This window comes from Megalops cyprinoides, chromosome 7, assembly GCF_013368585.1.
Source record: "Megalops cyprinoides isolate fMegCyp1 chromosome 7, fMegCyp1.pri, whole genome shotgun sequence".
Taxonomy (NCBI): domain Eukaryota; kingdom Metazoa; phylum Chordata; class Actinopteri; order Elopiformes; family Megalopidae; genus Megalops; species Megalops cyprinoides.
Window position 1 is genome coordinate 33,696,809 of NC_050589.1, and position 23,194 is coordinate 33,720,002.

General features: G+C 49.1%; 1 protein-coding gene across 3 annotated transcripts in view; it reads left to right on the forward strand.

Moving 5' to 3' along the window:
• LOC118780980 (protein CBFA2T2-like) overlaps positions 1-22,201 on the forward strand; it is a 33,984-nt gene extending 11,783 nt beyond the window's left edge. For all 3 annotated transcript variants that reach the window (XM_036533794.1, XM_036533795.1, XM_036533796.1), the window contains exons 2-11: positions 11,441-11,584; positions 11,981-12,222; positions 12,594-12,683; positions 14,316-14,497; positions 15,143-15,390; positions 16,704-16,789; positions 17,016-17,214; positions 18,170-18,238; positions 19,624-19,814; positions 20,642-22,201. In XM_036533794.1, the coding sequence (XP_036389687.1) occupies positions 11,441-11,584; positions 11,981-12,222; positions 12,594-12,683; positions 14,316-14,497; positions 15,143-15,390; positions 16,704-16,789; positions 17,016-17,214; positions 18,170-18,238; positions 19,624-19,814; positions 20,642-20,953 (1,763 nt within the window). In that variant the 3' untranslated portion in view covers positions 20,954-22,201. The remainder of the gene's footprint in view (positions 1-11,440; positions 11,585-11,980; positions 12,223-12,593; positions 12,684-14,315; positions 14,498-15,142; positions 15,391-16,703; positions 16,790-17,015; positions 17,215-18,169; positions 18,239-19,623; positions 19,815-20,641) is intronic.
• The last annotated feature ends 993 nt before the right edge of the window (positions 22,202-23,194 follow it).

The window sequence follows — 23,194 nt, forward strand, 5'->3', positions numbered from 1 at the left end:
ACATTTGCAGAATATTTATGGTATTTACTACATGGTTTCATTGATAGTTTTATTGCTTTTTTCTGTATATCTACCATAGAAGAAGGTGAGGAGTAAATTATTCTTGTTTCACCAGCCACCAGTTGCTCTCCTGTAATTCAGCCTTTACCTTAAACTGTTCCGGTTGCTTTTTGTCGGTATTCCTTTATTATGCTCTTAAATGTGTCCACATTAAAAATGGTAGTAAATTTCATGAACAATGTCCTCAAAGTTCTTGGCATTCGTAAAATAACCGTTGACCTCTCAGGAGATTCGTCATCTATCTAAGCCCTATAAACTCTTGCTGTGCATGGGATTGTGGCTGGAGAGGGGCTTGTGGTTGAGACGAACACAAAGCATCTGCTTTAAGTTTTGAACCGGAAGCTGTAAATTAGCTCCAGTGACCAGGGCTGCGGTATCAGGCCTCGGGCTTGTCGTTGCGTGTTAAGAAGCCCTTCCAATCGAAACGATTTGCTCTCGAATGGCCGTGTCATTGTGCGTGGGCGTGTGGCGCTGAATGGGCCCTTTGTCCTGACAGCTATCGAGGTGCTCTGGAGGGCTCAGTACAAGCAGGGTCAAGACCAAGGCAGGTCTTTTGGAGTCCTCCTTTGGGTGTGGAGAAGGGCTCTGCAGTAATGCTTTGTGCTCTGTCCAGTGACCCCTGACAGGCCTTTGTTTGACACAACGGCTGGTAAAGAAGCATGGGGTCGTCGGTTCTGTTGTGGGTAAGGCCCTCCATTGATGATGGACTGTGATCTTAACGTCAGAGTACATCACAGAACATCACTGTTCTGGCTGTGTGTGTGTGTGTGTGTGTGTAAGGGGGGGGGGGGGGGGGGGGGGTCATGCAGTACCTGGCCCTTTCCAACATTGTTTTTGTCACTCTTCCCTCCCACCCTTCCCGGCTCCCGACGGAGGAATCCAATGCACAGGGGTGGGGGGGAAGCAGGCCGACAAGGCCGTCTCTGTCTGCGCGGTGCCCCCTGCTGGCTTCCCTCCAGGGGCGGCAGGGAAGGCCGCCGGGGTCGTGAAGGTAGAACGCGGGAGGGTGCCCGTCACAGCGGGCCGCGGCGTCTCTCGCCCATCCATCATCCCCCGACCTCCGGGGGAGGGACGGGGGCGTTTGTGTTGGCCGCGGGCCCACATCGCATCATCTGACGGGCCCCCTCGCCGGCGCGGACCTGATGACCCTCCGAAACGGGCTGCCGTCCAAGACAAACACCTTCTCTCTGTGGTCAATGCGCATTTACCCCCCCACTGCTTTCAGCTCACATTCTTCTCCAGTGAGAGGGTATGAGCAGGAGTGTTGTTTGTATGTGTGTGTGTGTGTGAGTGTGGAGGGAGTGCCATGTGTGAAATGAATTCTATAAGACAAACAAACCCCAATGCAGTTCATATCTGTTCACCTTTTCTCTATGCGTGAAACTATTCATAAACTTTCATTTTGGCCTCTGCTCTGATCCTGTCAGAATGGAAATGGCACCCTCTTCCTTAATCCTTTTGTTCCAGATGTCAGTGCCCCCTCTTTCTTGTCAGCTCCTCTTCTGTCAGCAGCCATTCACAACAATGGTGGAAAGTAGGCTGGCTCAGGCCTATCTGTCAAGACAGTGCCAGTTCAATCAAAGGTTGGATTACTGCAGTTGGCAGTTTCCTTAAAACAAGCCTTATGCTCAAAGTGTTATTTTAATTAGTGCAGAGTTCATTCAGAGGATGAGATGAAAGTTGTGCATCATTGCAAAAGGGCAATTAAAACAAAATCCAGCTAAAAGTGGTTTGATCGAGCGCAGTGACTGATGGTGACGAATCAATGTGGAAATGACCGGAGCTCTATATGAGGGTATATGAGCTTTTCTGTATGCTTTGCAAATGTCTGTTTCAGTGATTATTAAAAGTGAATTTAATATATTCATTTGGCTTGTAATTGTCAAAGAAATAAATTGTCTTGTCAAATAAATAATCCTTCCACAGTGGGAATTAGTCTGGAGAAAAAGTGTTACACAGCTACTTATTGTACCACCTGACAGTGAAGAACAGGAACTGTGTGTGAGATTTCATGTATGAAGCTTCTTACTATATCTGAATTTTGTATTTGTTGCCAAACAGTAGAAGTGCTGTTGCAGCTTTGCAAACTTGCAGGAAGAGTTCTGCTTTCATTCCGCTGTACATTAAGTGCTTTAGCAGCCTGTCAGTCGTGCACCAGTCGGCCAGCTCAAATGACCGAGTCTGGCTTACTACCTCTGGTGACACATCAAGTTTTAGTGGGCTCTCTTAAGCTGTCTTTTACTTGTGGTTTTCAGGATCTTTTAATTCATTACCAGCGAGGATGAAATGGCTCATTATAAATTAATCATGAATAGCAATTTGTGCTGTTGAACTTGTAATGTGTTGTGCATAATAAAAATGGAGATTGCGTTAAGTGCTGTAGTGCAGTTTAAAAGGTTGGGGGCCGGGGCTGAAGATATGAATGCTAATGGGCTGAAGGCTGATGGCCTGTTGGCTGAGCTCTCCTGCTGGGGCCCAAACCTGGACTGTTGGCTGTGTCCCTGCTGTCATGGTCTAAATGACCCAAATGTCACCCCCCTGAATACGTTTCCTGCTGCTCTCTCTGCCTGTCTCTTTCTCTCTTTCTCCACCGCTCTCCTTTCCTCTTTATCTCTCTTTCTGTCTTTGTCCTTGGCTCTTTTTCTTTCCTTTTTCATTCAATGTATCTCTCTCTGTCTTTCTGCACCTCTTTCAATCCCTCTCCATCTCCCTCTTTATCTCTGTTTCTCTGTCCATCTCTCTCTCAGTCTCCACACATCTCCGCTCTTATCTCCCTCTTGCTGTATGCCTCTCCATCTCTCTGCATCCCCCTCCAATCCCTCCATCTGCCTCCATCTGTCCTCATTCCTCTCCCATTGTCTCAGGCCCATTGACTCTCTCCTCCTGGGCCCCCACGTCACTGACCTGCTCCCCTGCCACCCAGCACTCCTTCCACCCCCGCTGTGTACCACAACAGTGACACACTCACACTCATCCTACAGTCAGCCCACCCCTCAGCGCTCTGTGAGCCCTCACGGTAAGTGTGTGGTGGTGCTTACAGCACCACAGAAGACACTTTATCAAATAGGCCTTTTGATTAACAACAGAGGTCTGTAAGTGAGCATTTGGGGAAAGATGGTTCTTACGTAAGAAATGTGCAGTGCATGCAGTCCTCTCCCTGACAAGGGGCGACTACCGTTTTATGAGTCCCCCCAGGTTTTAAAGTGCTGCTCTCTGATTACAGTGTCCAGTATTTCTGGGGCATGGTTTATTTCAGCCCTCTGCCAGCGCCCTACTTACATCAGTGCCAGTAGTCATTTTCGCATGTGTGCTGCCGGCAGTTGTCGCCAGCTCAACATAGCAATTTGCATTTCTGCAATTGTTGGTGTTGTGAATCCGGTTGCTTTTAAGGAGAGAACGTTCCATCAGGAAGACCCCCTGCCCTAGCCTGAGACGACAGTGTCCCCGTTGCAAACTGAAACTAATTTAACAGGGAGAATGCACTCATTTTTTTGTAGAGGCGCCTTATTTGTCTTGGGAAGGGGCCCGACTTTCTGTGGGTCGGTCCTGAGGCAAGAGTCTCGACACTGCCAAGAAAAACACGCGTCGTGTCTCTGACTCAATTCCGAATCTATTGCTTTTCTGGGTGTCTGTGGGGGCACCCATAATGTGTGAACTAATTATCCTCACCTGTCAAAACATACCCAGGCCACACAACCACTCTCAAACGCCTTTGTCCCCTAACGAAACACGGGTACTTCTCTACGCCAGGTCTTACTCAGTGGAGAGGGATGCTTTCCTGAAGCAAACACACTCACAGACTCATTTCTACTGCCCAGCAGAGGCCGTCATTAGTCAATGCCCTGATGGTACTGCCAAGAACTGCAAGCCGGCGTTTACCAATATACGGTAAAGTATGTCCCACTTCTTCACTGAGCATGCTCTGAAAGTATGAGTCGGCAGATATGTTAATGTTCTAAAAACTAAAGCAGTATTATTTGCGGCATGTTTTTAAAAAGGTGCATTTGATTTAACTTTTGGTGAGTGAAAAACAGGAGCACCACCAGACAAGGTGGGACATATTAGCGCGTTAAAGTTGGAGCACTGCACCGTAATTAAAAAAACATATCTCTCTTTGCACAAGGAATCCATTCAGTGGAGGCACACGCTTTTGTCTGGAATCCTGACTTAAGAATAGGATATTCAACAAGAAAACCCTGGATGGCAGAATTGAAAAGACACAGTCCTGCCTGCCCAAACAAAACCCAGTAAATGATATTAATTTGTGTACAAATACAGAGCCCCTGCATTCAGTGGTCACCTGACCGGGGGAATCATTAACTGCCCAGTGCTATTGTTTCAGATATAAATCCCTTTTGGGCGACAGCGACTACTCAGCAGGGGTAGGTTTTTTCGGGTGAGGGGGTTGGCTCTTTTTGCGGTTTATGTAGATCGCGGCTCACTGGATTTGTGAGGCACCTTTTGTCATGCTACTTTTGTGGCGGCTCGAAAGGCCCGGTTACCCTAAACGACGTATTCAAATGCAAGCCTCTAACGAGAGGAAGGGGCGAGCGTCTTTTGTGGCATTGCAAGGCGACCGAACGTGGGTGCGCTCGAAAACACAAACAAACAGGGCTGAAAATGAGAGTCGTGCGTGTGTGTGTTTGTCCAGCCGCCCGGCTAAGCAGAAGCTCGAACCTGTTGCGGTGCTGTAAGATGCAGTTTGGCGAAAGGGTGGAGATGGGGGGTGGGGGTGGTTTGTGATGGTGGTGGTGGTTGGGGGGGGGGGGGGGTGGGGGGATTTAGGAACAGATGTGCGGTGTATTGTCATTGCTTTTGGACAGACAGGGACCAGGTGCCCTCTTTGTTTGCTCTGTGGTCTGCTCTCCGTGCTGTACCCTTTAGTCTTGTGGCTTTACCCCCCCCCCACACACACACACACACACGCACACACACACATTGTCTCCGCCTCAGCTGAGAATCTGCGCCCTTCTGTCCCTTTTCTCCATCACAGGTGACTGTTGGAGGCCCCAGCTGGCTGGCTGGCTCTTGCCCGATTAGATCCATATGGTAGAGAGGACAGAGGAACGGCAGTGTGTGTGTGTGTGTGTATGTGTGTGTGTGTGTGTGTGTCAGCAGCACTGCAGTGAAGGAGCTGATGGCTTTAACCCTTTAGTATCCTCAGGCCTGCGGGCTCCCTTCTCTGAGTGGTTATCTGATATACTTAAGGATAATGGAAATAGGCTGGAGGGGACTAGATTATTTGCTGGATTTGATATCCATTTCATAGCTTTCAGCTTCAGATACTGGTGGTGATTATTACTTAAATGTATAATTGACATAAATGTGTGCATCGTATATGTGTATGAAATTGTTTACCACCACCATCATGTGAAAGCATATTAATTTGACAAAAAACATAGAAGTAACATTTTTACTTATCTTAACCCACAATTCAAAGCAAGTGTTACCTTTATTCTTTGCAGATGAAGTTTGGTAAGAGCAAGGATCTCCAAAATCAATTAAACAAACTGAATCTTTATTTAAAAAGATGACAGTTGCATTTATCTGTTAATCAGAGGTAGGGACAAATGTTAATTGAACGCAGCCCTTAATGTATGTTAAGAGCTGAACCGTTATCATGAGAATGCTCATTAAAGAGTGATTATTATTGGGTCGTTGCTCCTGCAGAGATGTGTCAGCCCGTCTGTAGTGACTGGGGTGAGACTGGGGACCTGTTTGCCATTTAAGGTCAGAGAGGGCAGAAGGTCGGGTCATCGGGGCCTCCTGCCAGGAAGTCCCCGTCACATGTGGCACGTGGAGAAAGTCGTTGGCCCCACATCACTCAAATCAGTGCCACCGCCACCGAGTGTCCCTCCCTGAAGTACAAAGGGCTCGCCTTACCGTAAGCAGCGTAAATGTCATTGGTGCGTCACTCAAAAGTAAATTCTAGAATTAAACCAAGATAAAGCATTGATTTGGTCCTTGCAAGTCTACTTGATAAATGCTCCACGCATCCAACCAAAGATTTTGGCCTCAGCATTACGCTACTGGTTTCAGCAAACAATTCTCAGGGCACTTTAAGTCAAGTGACTGCACCCAAACATGTGAAAGGTAGCTAAGCTGAGGTGCTTTGGGAAACATTGTTTGTATTTTGTTTGTAATAACATCTTTTTGTAATTGTATCAATGTTATATATTTTTTAATTTCTTTTATTGCTCTGCTGTGTTACAGTAGCGTTTCGGTTCCAGATCTCCGTTCTCTGTTGCATTGTTTTCTGTGTCACAGGGCCCAATCACTGAAGAACTAATAAAATAAAGTGCCTTGTATACAGCCATTTATTGTTCCAAGCAGCCAGGTGCAGACTTTTATTTTGACAACAGAAGAAGTTTGGGGTCTGTGGACAGCTGTTTTATGCTGCTTGCATTTCTTCCACATGGATTCATATTATCAACCTGAAGGTGCATAATTTGTCCCCTGATGGAACTGTGTGTGTGTGTTTGTGAGTATGCATGTTGGAGGGGGGGGGTTGATGGGAGGGGGGTGTTTGAACATGTGTGTAAAATGTAGTACATCTAGCTGTGTGTATATCCAGGTTCATGTGTGTTCTTCATGCCTGCTGCCCATGCCTTTTCGCATGGATTTTCCATTCACCTGACATCGGCGCAGCTGTGAATTTGCATGCTTATTAGACCCGGGGACTGGAGCCACCTGGAGGGCCTCCTCAAGGCTCTCACTCCGCGTTAAGCATGTCCCCGCGCCTCCGGCGTCTCTCTTTAAACAACGCACGCCTCGTGATGCGCTCCTCAGTCATTTACAGACGGCTGGCTCAGCTCCTCGGTTACTGTTTATCAGAATATCAGGGCTCTGTTTGAACTGGGCGTGCGTGCCCGCAGTTTGCTCTCACGCGGACGACGTCGCGGTGACGCTTTTGTCCAGCGCGTGCCTGGAAGCTCTCCTGTCAGGTCAGCGGCCCCCCGCCACGCAGTCGCTCCGCAGTCGCACAGACTCCTGCTCTGTAAATTTCCTGCCGGGCCGGCAGCGTTTTTTCATGCTGAAACGAGCCCGCCGGCGGGTGGGCGGGGCCGATAACGCGCGGATGGCTTCCTCCCCGGGCGGCACGCAGAGAGGGTTTAATGGCCAGCGCCGGCGGTCACGTGGGGCGCAAATGGAAAGAGAGGCGCCTGGCTTTCGTATCGGCCCTGGTCTGTCTTCAATTCCCGGCCCTCCGAGAGGAAATTGCAGGTGACATTGATGGCCCGAGAGCCGAGGGTGTTTGGCCCCCAACAATGACTCTCTTTCTGGTCTCCAGGCCTGGGAGGGCCCGGTCAGCCTCTCCACCCTGCTTTTCCCATGTCACCAGCCTGTCTGCTTCACAAAGACAAGCTGATTAAAAAATGTCACAAGGTGTGGACCAATTTGGCATCAAAGGGACCCAGAAACATAAAGGAAAAAGATTTTATTTACATTTTTACGTATAAATGAATGACCCATTGTTCCTCAATTCTCCAATGAATTCTGTTGTTCAAGTCTCCCATCCTTGTCTCATGATTGTATTTTGAATGTAAAGAAAAAAGCTTTTTATTAATATGTAGTGTGTTAGGTATTTAATATTAGAATATTATTTTTTTATTATTGTTCTTATTATGTGTACTCTTAAGAGTGTGGATAGGTGATTAGGAAGAAGGACACAAATCAAGGCAAAAGTAGAAAACTCAAGTAATCTGAATAAGAAAAGCATTCTGCTCTTGTTGTTTCGACCAAATATGTTTAGCTTTGCTTTCTTTTTAGAGCTTTATGACTGTCAAATCCTAACCGCTTCTGTTTGGAAAGCATTCTATAACATAAATCAGGCAAAAGAAGCATCTTGGCATTTGCACTCCCAATTCTTTTTTTTAGGTTGAGGTCTATGCTGTGAGTATGGGGTTATGAGAGCAATTAGGCATTTCGCGAAGGTGCACATAGCCATGTTCTTGGCATCTCCCAGAAGGCTTTGCAGCAGTAACGTGGGTGCTTTTCGGGCACCAAGAGCGTCCTTTTCCTGGGCTGAAACGGTGACAGGTGGCACGCAGTCCGGCGAAGTGAACGCGGTGTTCCAGGTCACTATTTACCCTGGGTGTCTCCAGGAACAGAACAAGTCCTCCCTGCGGGTGCACTCTATTGATAGCTCTCCTGTGTCCACATGAGCTGGTACATGGAGATCGCTCTCCAGTAGCAAAATATAGACACCGGGGGAAAATCTGTTTTTTTTTTCTGTCTGGAACATGCAGGAACATCAGGTTGAGTATGGGCCTTTGCTGAAAACACTCAAGGTAGCTGTCAGCTCTCGCTCACTTTATGCCAAAGGAATAGCAGTCTCTCTTTTGACCTTTGACATTACTGAACCCCTGGAAAAGGCAGGCTCTTGGAAATGGGAGTTGGCTGAAACAGATGGTGCAATGTGCACAACACTTAAGCCAAATAATATATCATAAAAGATAATAAGAGATCCTCTTATTCAAATACAGCATCTCATGATTCATCTTTTAGTTCTGGCACAAGCTGTATGTTTATTTCCCTCACACGCACACATGTAAAGACATTCAAATGCGTTACTGATTTTATGCAACAGATGCTGGATAGCGTAACATCTGAACAACTGACAAGTTAACGTGGGGAAACACCCAAATGGCTGTATTCCCAGCGTTAGAAAATGACGTGAACAAGTTTCTTTCATCCTTTAAAAAAGCACTTCATTGAAAAGTACCAAAATTGCTCGTCGCTATAAATTCCAGAAAGTTTCCCTTCTCATTTTTGGTAATCCCTCTGCCCTCGCAACCTCGGCCTTGGGTTTTTACTGTGTTTACAAGCATGAGAGAGAACCTGTGCCCATGTTGAGGCCAGCATCACAGAAGCACAGAGTGGCCTGTTTGTGGGCCTCTGCTCCAAGCAGGTGGAGAGGGGGCGGAGCAAGCCAAGGCCAGGCGCGGCAAGCGGGCGCAGGGCTCAGATGGAGGAGTCACAGAGCTGCCAGAACCGCGGTCACATGACGCTGCGGCAGTGCAGACCCATTGGTGTTCTCATTCCACCATGTGAGAGTGTGTATGTGTGTGTGAATGTGTGTCTCAGTGTGTGTGTTTCTCATTCTAACATTCCTCTGTGTGTGTGTGTGTGTGTGTGTGTGTGTGTGTGTATGTGAGAGAAAGAGAGAGAGAGAGAGAAATTAAGTTTCACATTCCCTCATGGCTGCACCTCCAAAGTTTCCACTGGAGAACACAAAGGGCTAAACCCCTCCCCTTCCCTCACCAGACAGTTTATGAAGCCATTTTAAGCCATATTAAACAACCTGTTTTTCTGCCTCGTAAAATGATACACAAGATAAAAATAATAATAAAAATAAATAGACTATCCATCTCAAACTCAAAAGATGGTGAAGGCTGTGAGAGAGAGAGAACAAGGGAGAACTAAGTCTGACCTGGGGCCTGAGAGTGTATCTGCTGCGCTCAGGTTGACCCCCCCTCTGGCAGGAACCCGCAGCAAGGTGACCTGGTAGCAGTACAATGTTAATCTCACACTCCTTTGATTTATTGTTTCTCATAATTTGTGAAGTTTGGATTAATACTGTTGTATTGGTTTTATAGTTTTACTATACCCATAAAGCAACACAATTCAGTGTGCGCATTAATGAATGAGTGAATGGTTTTCAGAGCGTTTTGGTCGCTAGTATAATCTGTTGCTTGTTTCTTTTCACTATACAGTTGTACGTCTGAAGTTGAGTTTAACAGTGCATCGTTTAATGGCTTCTACTGTCGTAAATAACCTCCGAGATCCACTAGGCGAGCGGCTGTTCTCGTCTCTTTTTTTCCGATTATGTGAGCGTATACCAAGCTTACGCTGAGTGAGACTTGAGTCTGGAGAAGAATTTCACTCGAGGGGAAATGTTTTATGAGGTGGAATTTGAATGAGAAATCAAGATGTTTTTTTTATGACCATTTCTACGATAGAGCGCTGTCTGTCCAGAACGTCCATCTCGTTGGCAGAACGGTGCCTTTTCACTTGAGATGGGCCTGTTGGGTCTCTCTGTGGGAGAGCTGGCTTTTTCAGATCCGCACAGCGTGTGTAAGCTGACCTCAGAGCCAGCCCTCGCCATGCGGTGGCCTTCATCACTTTGTCAGGCCGGATTACGAAGAGTTATCTGACGTGTTTATAACAGAGGACACCGCACTGACCAGACCCTGCTGGAACAGTAGAGAGGATAGAATACAGGAAGGGGAGACAGAGTACCATATCATTGGCCTATTGCATTTTAAAGTATGAGCTTTAAGTTTCTCGGTTGCAATGCTGATCCTTGTGTGGTGGTCTGACCTGATAGCACGATAAAACAACTTTAAAATGCTGCTGAAGCCCTTTTAATCAAACATCTAATGTTCTTACTCATAAGTCATTGGTCATTATTACACATGCCCTTACCCCTTTACTGCAAGTGACAAAACAATAATAATGCGTGTTACGTTTGTTTTAGAGTGGACAAGGAGCAACCAAGCGAAACAAAATGGAATTCCCTTTTTACCACACTTCATTTTGTTGATGTCATGTTCTTTGTTTATCCATAGTTTGTTTATTCTAATGAGTGAGCATGGAGCTTTTTGCTTGCTCCTACCACAAGGTCACATTCTAACAGTGGCATATCACCCGAGAGGACAATCGGGGCACCGAAAGCGGTCTCATGTGGGTGGAACCGCGTGCACCAGCAGTCATTGCCGCGAGGTCACGTCCTTCCAAGTTCACACCCGGAGTGGCGACCACGGAGATGGTGACAGTCGGGCGTTGGGCCCTGCAGCTCCGACACCTGCCACCGCCCCGAGGCCTTCCCGGCTGACGCGCACGGACAGAGAGAGGCCCAGCAGCAGTGGGGTGTCCGAGAGCGAGCGTGAAATGGCCAATCTTCCCGCCGCTCGCTCTGGGTGGCGGGCTCCGGCACCCTTCACAATGGGCTCCTTCATCCACCGCTCAGGCAGGGATCTCGGGCCCGGCCAGATGACATCTGGCTAATTCAGGGAACAAACTTTCCCTCTCCTCCCACCCGCTCCTCTGACAGAAATCGGGCCCGTGCTCCTTTGGACGGAGAGGGCCCCGCTCTGGAAGCTCTCTGGTCTTGGCGCTGAACCCCGGTGACTCACAGCAGGTCTTTGTGTCCGATCTCTGGCTGATTTATTTCCCTCCCTGGATGAGACGTCTCTTTGATTGTTTCCGTTCCAGCTCTTAATCTCTGCTGTTGATGTGAGGCAGGGCCCTCCCCCCCCGGGGCGGTTATTCCCTATGAGGTCATGGGTAAGGGCAAACTGCCTGCCGAATTTCGTTTTTCTTCTTTTTTCTCTCATATGTGTTAATGTTGTGTCCCCCCCCCCCTTTTCTCTTTCAGACGGTGGAGAGAAGAAGACCCCTGCCATGCCCGGCTCTCCCGTGGAGGTCAAAGTTCACTCCAGATCAGCGCCCTCTGCCATGCCTCCCCTGCCCTCTGTCAACCCCAGCGGGCCCCGGCCTGCCTCCTTTTCCTCCACCACCTGTGAGTTCCTCCCCCCCTCCCTCTCCTCTACCCCGCTTCCCGTCAGATATGCTCAAAAACACTACCCACCGCCCACACTGGTTGCTGTTGGAATCAACCACCGCAATGATATAATTCCCAGGAAACCAACAATCATTTGTGGTGCAGCGGGGAAAAGATCTAACTGTCAATCCATGTGTAGTTGAAGTATCAGTGTTATCTAAGGTGCTATAGTACACAGGCCTGTAGATTTTCCCATTCCAAAAAGAGTTAGCATGGGCAAACACGTAGACCCATTTGCCACTGAACCATTTAAGCAATGCAACGTCCACTGCAGTAACCTCAAGCTGTTATCACAAGTCTCAGACTTCCTCAGAATTGCGTTATCTTAATTTTTAGCTCTGCCTCTGTCCGCAGTGACCAACGGGATCAATCACTCCCCTCCCACCCTGAACGGCGTGCCCTCACCGCCCCAGCGCTACAGCAATGGGCCCTCCTCCTCCTCGTCCTCCTCGCTGGCCAACCAGCAACTCCCGGCGACATGTGGCGCCCGGCAGCTCAGCAAGCTGAAGCGCTTCCTCACGACGCTGCAGCAGTTCGGCAACGACATCTCGCCCGAGATCGGGGAGAGCGTGCGCAGCCTGGTGCTGGCTCTCGTGGTGAGTCCAGCTTGAGCCCCTTGACCAAGAGAGTTGCAAGCTTGAATCCGGTGGATGGCACTGGTGGTGTGCCAATGGGTACTTTAACTGAATTGTGTCAGTAAACTTCCAGTATCACAAAATGGCTAATAGGTAAAGTGAAGGCGTGTGTAAGGTGGACTAGGCAAGGGAATCCGCCAAGCACATTCGTAACAGTAATGAAGTCCACAGTTCTCTTCAGAGGTCTTGCGGATGGTGTTTGTATTGGTTTTTGTCATTGCTGAGGTGAGCAAACAGACTAACGCACAGTTTTATAGTTTTTTGTACTGGGGTGTCTGCCTACTGCTTCTTCTGTGTTTGAAATCTCACCAACCTGTTACTGTCCCTTGCAGAACTCCACGGTCACCATTGAGGAGTTCCACTCCAGGCTGCAGGAGGCGACCAACTTTCCCCTGCGCCCGTTTGTCATCCCCTTCCTGAAGGTACCTCTAACACTGACATCTTAGATATCCATATGAGAGCGAGACTAGATGAATCCCAAAATAGGTGGAGCTATCATGTGTTATCTTATATTAAGTGGTATATATATTAAGTGGTTCACAAAGCCTAACTGCTCCCTTCGCTAGTCTTGCAGCCGAAGTTTCACAGGTGATCCTGTGTCATGTGACTGGGTTCGCAGTCCACTAAGAATCAGGCCTATGCTGTCTGATGGACCAGGCTGGTGGCCCAAGGTGAATTGCAGTTTTTTGGGGGAGCATTATCTCCAGGTCACAGAACAGCGGAACATAAACTCCTCTGACGTCTGCCTGCAGCCAGATTTGACACATCACAACTCCACAGGTTCTCTGGGCGCAGTGTTTTCGTAACAATTCCATCAGCCAGTTTTTTGGGTTTTGTTTTTTTTTTAGAAGTAGGGTAACTTGAAGCACCCTAAGAACTTGTGATAAAAGAAATGCTTCCTCTCTCCTCCGTTTCCCCATAGATTGCCAGTCTGTTTTTTTCCCGATTGCTTTAGCAAAAATATTTTAAAGCCTCCTTGATGAAAGAAGTACCTTGATGTTTTTTCAAAAGGCATATGTGGCAATGTTCCTGGGAATTCCCAAGAAAAAAATTACACCACCGGATCTGAAATCTCTCCTCTCGCTATCTGCTGAATTTGGGCGACCACAGTATTTTCCGCATTAATTCCTTTTTGCTGAATCGTTGACCACGTCAGAGCTTTAATGTCCTCAAAAGCCGTGAATGTCTGGAATTGCGTTGGGGGCTGCGCCTTTGAAGTGGGATATCAAGGGGCGACCGGCGTTTCTCAGACCTTCCTCTGCCTTGTTTACGAGGAGCCTCTGGAGATGGGGCCCGAGTCTTAATTTCAGGGAGAGGAAAACACTGCTGCGGTTTCTATCGAGGATCCGGGAGTGTGAAGCGCGCCTTTAAAGCTTTCTTTTTTGTGCTTTTACGAGTGCCGCGTGCCGCGCGGGCTCTGTGTTTCCTCCATGGGGGGGAGGCGTCCGGCTCCGAGGGGGGGCCTGAAATCTCGTTTCCACCCGCGGAAGGCCGCCAGCTGACAGAAGGCGCGTGCGCCGAGGCCCGGCCTCTGGGGGGGGAGGAAGTGGGCGTATCCCCACGCTCGCCTGGGGGGCCTGGTTCTCATTACGCGCCGCGCCTGCCTTCAGTCAAGAGGGCCCTGTTCTTTCTCAACGCGCCCTCCAAACCGCCAGCAAGTGCTGGCACCCCGCGCACATCGCCTTCTATGAGCAAGGGCTCCAGAAGAATCCGTCTTTCTCGACTGGTTTATTGACTCGGTTTGGACGGCGTCCCCGAGAGCTGCCCCGAGAAAGATTTATCGAACGTTTCTGCGCCGAAACCGTCTGTGAGGCGCGCTGTGAGAAATCGCCCTAAAGCTGCTGTCACGTTAAGCAGATGCCCGGCCCGTTTAGCTCTCCGCGTGGCGCCGCGGCTGGTCTGGACCGTGAGAGCGTGGCTTTGGCGACCCTGCGGTCCTAGTGCGGTCTAAGCAGGGCGGGACTGTGGACTGCACCTCTCTCCTCCCACTGTCCCCATTCCCCCCATGACGTGTCGCCTCCTCTGCTCTCCCCTCCCCCCTCCCCTCTCCTCAGGCCAACCTGCCCCTCCTGCAGAGGGAGCTGCTACACTGCGCCCGCGCCGCCAAGCAGACGCCCGCCCAGTACCTGTCCCAGCACGAGCACCTGCTGCTGAGCGCCGCCCTGGCGTCTCCGCCCGACTCCTCCGAGCTGCTGCTGGAGCCCGGCGAGGGAGCCAAGAGACACACCCCCGACAGGTGAGACCCCGCCCCCCATCGTGCTGCCCCACCTCCCACGGTGCTGTCCCGCCTCCTGCTGTGCTGCTCCACCTCCCGCAGGGCCCTGAGCTCTGCAGACCCCGGTTGCAGTCAGCAGTAGCAGAGCTGTTGAGGAAGGGGCACATCCTGTCCTGCATTCAGCTCTGTCACTACTGTAAGCCTGGGAACGTGTGTGTTGTGATCATGCATGATATTTTAGTTGCCAACATTTCTGGTGCTGTTATTAAAAATGTTCTTTGTGAATTTCCTCCTTTTGCAAAACAGTGTTGTTGGGACTCCCTGGAGTTCTTCAAGCTTGTTTATTTTTGCTTTGATAATCATAAGCAGATAGAGCACATTTCAAGGCACTGCATATCTTAAGTCCTTGCAATTTGTTGGGTTTTTCGTTATTTTTAGCAATGAATTGTTTTAGTGACACAGCACTTTGCAAATTCCAAATATATGATAGCTCACAATGTTAATACACTGCAGGGGGGGGGGGGGGTGGAGTGTTTCAATGTACACACAATTGGAATCTAATTGGTTTGGTTTTGAAAAGCACAGCACTTATTGACAGTGAGAGGTCTTTGCTGCAGCTGGTTATGGGTGTAGCAAGGGGTGACACAGCCTGTCATTTGTGAACAGGGGCAAGGAGAACGGCTTCCACGAGCGGCCCCCTGGTCCCCTGGAGCCCCCAGCCAAACGCATCTGCACCATCAGCCCCGCCCCCCGACACAGCCCCGCCCTGCCCGTGCCCCTCGGCGGCCAGCTCCACCCCACGCCCCCGCCCCTGCAGCACTACGCCCTGGAGGACATCGGCATGCCTCACCTGCACCGGGACCCGCAGCGCCTCCTGGAGCTCAGAGACCTGAAGGACAGGCCACGGCACCCAGGTAACCCAGCCCAACCATCCCCCGCCCCTTGTAGCGCTCCACATTCGTTAGCCAAGGTCTCTCTGTGTGGTGAGCAAACAAAGAGAAAATGCTAGCCCCCGGCGTTGGGCACGTTCATTTGATCTGCGCGCGTGTGGGATCTGAGAAGCGGCTGCGGTTTCAAATAAAAGGCCGTTAACGTGCCTTCAAAAGCGGTGCGGATGAAAACAACCGCCACTCCTTGCTGCCTGACAACGAGCACGGCCCATGCGGCCCCGGCACGGTCATAACGGGAGCTACACGGCCGGGGTGGGGGGCCGTGACTCAACCGCATCGCGGTGGGTGTGCCGGACCAGCTGTGAGGTCAGACCCACTTAGCCAGGCCGGGCTGGTTAGTGGTGGCTGGAGCCCAGGGCCCTGTCCGGGCCCCCTGATGAAAAGCCGGTGTGATGGGCACTCCAGATGAGGGCCGGCTCCTCTCTGACAGCAGCAGGGCCATGGGGGGGGGTGAAGGGGGGGGGGGTGTAACGGGCAGAGCGCTGACAGCTGACTTCCAGATGTTGGCTGCCTGACATGTTGAGCGGTGCTGGATGTCTGTTTTTCATCACAGGCTTTCCCTCTGTTCTGGGGCCCTGGCGGAGACGCGCCCAGCTCAACTGTGGGGGGCAGGGGGGGAGGGGGGGGGGGGGGGGGGGAGCTTGCCCGTTGGCACGGAGCTCTCCCTGGAACGTGTTTGTCTGTTCTGCTAAGTGATTTAGAGGAGCGGGGCGGGCCCATTTGGAGATGGGATCGCATGGGGGCAACAGTAAAACTCTCTGCGCTGCCGGTTCATTGGATGCGGTGGCGCTCCATTTGGAATTCACCATAAAATCACTGCCCTAGATGTGGGCTAACACAAGAGCAGGACGTGCACTGCTCTGCTGGCCTTCTAGGCCACTAGCTGTAATTGAAGTTACTGCAGGAGCCACACACTCTGTTAGCGTTCAGTCAATGTGTAAGTCAGTGAGAGACTTTCATTTCTCAGGTTGCTTCTTTCCATCACGGTCAATAAAAGAAGTGGGAAGTATATCTTGGTATTCTGTTCCCACCAATAAAGAAAAGTATTTGGCGGTGTGAGCAAAATGTTTATCTTGAAACCTTTCTTGTTTTATCTCACCATCACCCTCCTGGCTACTCTGCAAAGTCTTTCGTATGGTTATGCATGTTGAAGTGTGTTTGCACAGCTTTCCTCCTCACGCTAATCATTGATGGGAGCATCGCTTCAGTTTTTCTTTCCAGACACTCTGCAGGAACTTTCGGAATATTTGAAATATTTTCATTTTTTTTTTAATCAGGCACCAACGGGGGCTACCATGAAGAGCCGGTGGACCACAGGCTGACGGACAGGGAGTGGGCAGACGAATGGCGGCACCTTGACCACGTAAGAGCTGTTCTGCTAGCTGAGAGGACAGGCTGAGGGGCTCAAATGACCCTTTCAGGGCCTGGGCATCCTTACCCTGTTACTGAAGAAGAGTGTGTTAACACATGGTCTGAGTTCCTCAGTCTGTTATAGTGATAAATTGATTATTTTGATATAACACATGACTGCTTAACTGCTATGAAATGTATCCGCCTTACCTGAGGCTGACATCTGTGCTGCTCCCCAGGTGCTGAACTGCATCGTGGACATGGTGGAGAAGACACGGCGCTCGGTCAGCGTGCTGCGCCGCTGCCAGGAGTCCGACCGCGAGGAGCTCAACTACTGGAGGCGGCGCTCCAGCGAGCAGGAGGAGGCCCGGAAGAGCGGGCAGCCCCTGTCCCTCTCCAAGGCCCACAGCCCCCACGTCACGGAGGCCGTCCACACAGGTGAGAGAGGCGCGCAGGGGTCACGCTACGTCTCCCACCTCGCCTGTACGCACAGATTAAAGGCGCCTTGGCTGGTTGTGTGAGACGGTAAAACTCTGTGCAGATGCTTGATTGGACCTGTCAAGTATGTGTAAGAGCCTTGTTCAGGGCACAGAGTTGTTGTGTCCAGCCATGCACTTACCACAGGGTTATATTTTTGCATTACTTATACATTTGTAATACTTGTAGGCTCTTTGGTGCTTGAAATATAAGAGCACTTTCATTTCAAGCACCAAACAGATCTTACTGTTATTTTATATTGTGTAAGGTAAATTTTTTCCAGAACAGTATTAGGTAGCCCTCTAAAGTTGCTGTGTCTAAAGACTGCCCTCTAGTGGCCATTGTGTGTATGAACGATATTACTATTTGTCTGATGCTGGTGCATGGTGGAAAGCGTATGTTACAGTGCCTGGTGATCCATGCCTACAGCAGATGCCACAGCAACCTGTCCATGGTGGGACAGATGACTGGGCTGGTTTCACAGGAACCGACGCTGGCTCCCCAGCTCAGAGCCATCTGTTAGCATAGCCATTTCAACCAACATGTCCTGGCTGCAGATGCTAGAAGCAGATCAGTCCTGCCATACCAAAGCAACCCTGTCAACGAATGTGGCCAGAGACTTGTAGGGAGTCTCTACACAAGCATGCGGACAGCTGTCTTAAAAATGAGTGCTTTGAAACAGTTACATAAGATTTCCATACAGGCAAAATGCAGCTTGGGGCCATATGAATGAAATCAGTTCAACATCAGCCGCTGCAAGTTTTGTTCGGGTTAGGGATAGCGTTAGGTTAAGTTAGGGACACGCTTTGGCTTGCCTTTTTCGGACAGCTCTGCCCCCCTTGCGTCCGCTCTACTCTCCTTTTAGCTCTCCCTGCCTTGCCACAGTGTTCTAAAGCGACCTCTCCTCTCCCCACAGAGTCCCAGAGAGAGTTTGCCCCGCGGCCGGGCTCTGGGCACGTTCCCGATGAGATCTGGAGAAAAGCCGGTGAGCCCTCCGTGCGTAGCGAGACACACCCCCTCCCTCCCACCTGAGTGAAACCTCACGTCTCTCCATGGTTTCCCTTCAGCAGGCATCCTAAAAACAGTGCTCAGTGCAGGACAGAAACATAACTGGAAAAGAAAGAAACAGAGTCTGCACACAATACTCTGTTATTCTCAGGTGGCTTTATTTGCACATAGACGCAGCGCTTAGATCCCCGGGATCTTCGCTAGGCCCCCAGTGAGCACATGAAGCTACTTTGAAGCAGCTGAGTAGAGTACAGACTCTTTCTTCTGTCTTCTCGTGCGTAGAATTTGACTGACCCTTGCTGTACATTAGTATGTTATTTGCTTAGCAGTCAGCCTTGTCCCAGAGCGACTTGCATGACTTGCATCATCCATCAATGTGGCTGGATATCCACTGTAGCAGTTCAGTTTAAGTGCCTCACTCAAGGATACAATAGCAGTAACCCCTGGGTTGCAAGCTCCTTACTGCTGTGCCTCACTACTACCACAAGAGAATTCCTCCGTCTTTGAAGTCTGGCAAGCGTGAACATCCAGCTACGGCTTAATGTGGACAGGAATGTGGAAGAGAACCATGACTGAAACACTGGATTCGGAATCCGGGATCTGTATACAGGACAGGAAGATCTCTCTTAGATGTATGCTGACTACCTTTATAGAATGGGAAGGCTCTTAGAGAGCCTTTGTTATATCAACACATTAATCTGATCTGTGTCCATTGTCAGTAAGTAAGCAAGGAATTTGCAACACCACACAAAAAGAGATTGTTGGTAGGATTAGTGAACACCTGCCGCAATGATTCCATTGGTAGGCCCAAGTGTTTAATTTGGTATGAAAGCAGGGTGCCATGCATTGAATGGACTACATTGAAATAATTTGGAAAATGCTCTTGAAAAGAACAAGGTTATAACTCACAACCGTATACAAACAAACATGGTCTTCATCACGTTGATAGCACTTCCAGGTTGTCTCATATCATTGCTCCTTTGTTTTTGCCATTGTCTGGTTGTCTTTTCTTGTACATTTCAGCTGGGTTGGCCTGTTGATGCATTTTTCAAACATCCATAATTTCAGTAAACATGATTTCAAGGGAAGCAGAAGAGGGCTGTTAACACTGTGTTTGAACAATGTGCTACAGGGCCAGAGATGGAAAACACGGCCTTTTTTGCAGTACCTTCAGAGAATAAACATACTGTTGTTTACCTAAGAACATGGTCTACCTGTTGTGAACATGGAATTGCTTTGCTTGGTGGTACCAGCATTGCTGGTTCCAGTAGCAGACCCTTGAGTTTGCGTGAGATGGAGGCTGGTGGTTGGCTGATGATTCGTGAGAGGTCATGACCCCTGTGTCTGCCCCTCCCACCACAGAGGAAGCAGTGAACGAGGTGAAGCGACAGGCCATGGATGAGGTGCAGAAGGCTGTGGCAGAGGCGGAGCAGAAGGCTTTTGAGATGATCGCCGCCGAACGGGCCAAGATGGAGAAGACGCTCGCAGAGGCCAAGAGGCAGGCCACCAAGGAGGCCATCCAGGTCATCAACGAGCAGGAGGACTCCAGTGAGGTAACCGCTCCCTGCGCACACCTGTGTCTGTACCATGCATACGTGCATTCATATGTTCATCCACATGTATAAGCACACAGATATACACACACGTCTGCACCATGCATACGCTCATGCACACATATACGCGCACACACACACACACACACACACACACACACACACACACACACATGCACTTCCACTGCTAACACACAGCCAGCCACACCCATGCACTCAACGACATGTATGTATATACACATAGATATACAGAGATAACCTCATACCCACACTGCTAGCGCACAGGCACACCAAAAGCACCAATGCAGTCTGCTACATATATAGATATGGATACACAAGTATGCACACATATACACACACACACCACTAACACACTGCCAGGCAGACACACACACTTCAAGATATGCAGGCACCCACAAACACCCATCCAAGTACATGCACACATGCAGACATATGTGTGAGAGGCCAATTTCAAGGTCAGACTGGATTTGTCAAAGTCAAGTCGCCTCTGCAGCATCACTAGCAGCCTTTCAGACGAGAGCACTTAAGGCGCAGCCCGCTCCATGTGGCAGCCGTTAAAAGCACACATTACAGTGAGAGGCAGCTCGTGTCAAGAACACAATGTGCCTGTGAATGCGGCCGATTAATATGGATCCCTGGCAGTCTAAGGAGCATTGTTGTGTCAGAACCTGTCCTCAGACTAATCTTTTTAAGTTCTCCAACCTAAGACCGCTGGCAGTGGGATTAGAGGGCTGCTGTTGTTCCTGCTCTCCCGGGAGCCGGGGAGGATGGAGACGTAACCAAATCTCCTTATCTCCCGCACGCAGAGCTGCTGGAACTGCGGGCGCAAGGCCAGCGAGACGTGCAGCGGCTGTAACGCCGCCCGCTACTGCGGCTCCTTCTGCCAGCACAAGGACTGGGAGAGGCACCACCTGATCTGCAGCCCGGGGCTCCAGGCCCAGCCCAAACCCCTCTCCATCTCCTCCGTCCGGGCCAGCACGGCCACGCCCAGCCCCAGCGTCTCGGGCAAGACCCCCGACAGCACACCCGCGCCCGGGCCCGGCTCCGAGAAGGCCACCGCGGCCTCCAGGTCGTCCACGCCGGCCTCCATCTCTGCCTCTGAGACCAACGGACTCTAGAACACCACCCCCTGTCCCTCCTACTTCCAGACGCAAACCCCCACCCCCCACCCCACCCCTACCTACCTTGACGGGTGGAACACACACATGGATTTGCTAGACTTGTCACAGAGAGGGGCGAAGACAGAGACAGGACAGCCGGTGTTATCCTCTGTCGAGCATATGGACGGTTTTTCCAAAGTGTAGACATCATCCCTCCTGCCACTGTGCCCGAAAAGGGCCAGGCGTGGGATGAAAGGCGTGACAAAAACTGACAGGAGTACCATTTCCTTTTATGTAAAACCTCATATTCATGTTTTACCCACAATTCACAGATGCAATGTCGGTTCACACACAGTTTCACACACGTATTCCCTCGTAAGCTTGTGTATATTCAGCAGAAGAGAGAAAGGGAAGGAAAGACTCCATGCTAGTCTGTTATTTAAACTGTTTTTGACTACACGCCACACAATTGAAAATTTATGAACAGCTTCTACTTTTGGTTTTGAGAATGTTTTATATGTGGTTGTTGTTCATGAAAATCATCTTCAGATTCCTTCATTGTGGGTTCTGCCCCCAGTGGATCTGTGTCGTCAGCTGTTTACAGATATCTCAGTACTCACATTCGTTGTTTCAGACACCAGTATAAAATAATTGTTCAGGAAACCAAGCAATTGTTTAACCAAAGTTTTCTGTTGATGTCCCGTCATTTGTCAATGCATTTTGATGTAAACACAATGAATATTGCTCTGTGTTGTGTAAATATTGTTTTTAAAATCCTTTCTCTTTCTGCTAGTGGTAGTAGAGTCTGGCTTCATGAGCCACATAAAGAGGTAGAGCTGTTAAGGGCTATTATTCGCTGACTTACATAACCCAATCTTGGCTCTGCATGCCAAAACACTCTGATTGGTTTGAATCAGTGAGTCACTAACCCATAACGGCTCCACCTATTTCGGGGTTTGTTAAGAATCATTCATCCGTCTCTGCTTTCTGCCATCCAGGTAATTCAAGCAGCCACAACCATATCCATCTTATCAGAGCCAAACAGATTGCGCTCAATACACTATCTTTCATTTCATGTTCCGGGGAATTCAGTTTTTGCTCATGAATACAAACTGTATATAACAGAATGGAAACCCTAAAGGACAAGCAAACCACTGACGTGGCTATTCTTTGCAATTCCATGCCACTTGCTCAGTTTTCTTTCCCTTTTATGGCTTGCGAATCTGTTCAAATCTCAGGAGTATATTGTACATTCATATGTCTATGTCACCATTAAATAAAAAAGAAAAAAGTAATTTTCTTCAGTGTCATGTCTTCAGTTGTCTGGACAGCCGGCTGCACTGTTCATGATTAGCCAGGTCAGTTAAGGAAGGAAACTGGTACTTCTAACCCTCAGTGGTTTTTAAAATGACTCTGTCGCCACCTCGTGGATGACGTTGGAATCTGCCGCGACACAATTATACCGGTACAGTGGAAAAAGTTGAGTAAAAATTGTGTTGCATGGGATATATCATATATTTACATACACACATAGTAAATAGGAGCGACACCTGTATGTAATGCCATGCGTTCTCGGAACGTAATCTTGAAATAAAAAAAATAAAAATAAAAATAAACAATTTGACCATCCTTACTGGGGTCCATAAGAAATCAAGATGTTTCCGGCAAGAAAGGTGTGTCTTATTCATTCGCCAAATGACATTTACATTTACATTTACATTTATTCATTTGGCAGACGACGTGTAATGCAGTTTGAAGGTGTCACAAGAGCGGAATATAAGCAGTGAATCGTGTAAGGCCAATTCTATTATCTTTTTGTGTTGCTAGGCGATTCCAAGGTAAGAGAAGCTGCGGCTAGGGTACATTGCTGAGTGTTGTCACAAATGACCTCTGATAATCGCCCCTCGTCAGCTGTGCGTGTTATCAAATCAAGCCTGCGTTTACTAATTACAGACGACAAGCTGCGAATATACCAACAACGTAGTTAAAAATAAGTATTTAAATATAAGTACTTAAATTGACGCTTAGGTTCAGTGCGCTTGAACCACAACGAATCCTAGCCCTACCGCGTTTAAATCCAAGGGCATGTTTCTCTTGAGTAGTGCTTCAGTAGGAAACTGCAGCTGATTTTACGGTTTTTATGTTGTAATCCAGCCAGTACGTTTTGATTGCCACTCTACAGTTTATTAGTTTTGAAATATTCAACAAAACTTGGTTTCATCGTAGAAACATCAACAGGGACTCCATTACTCTTAATGA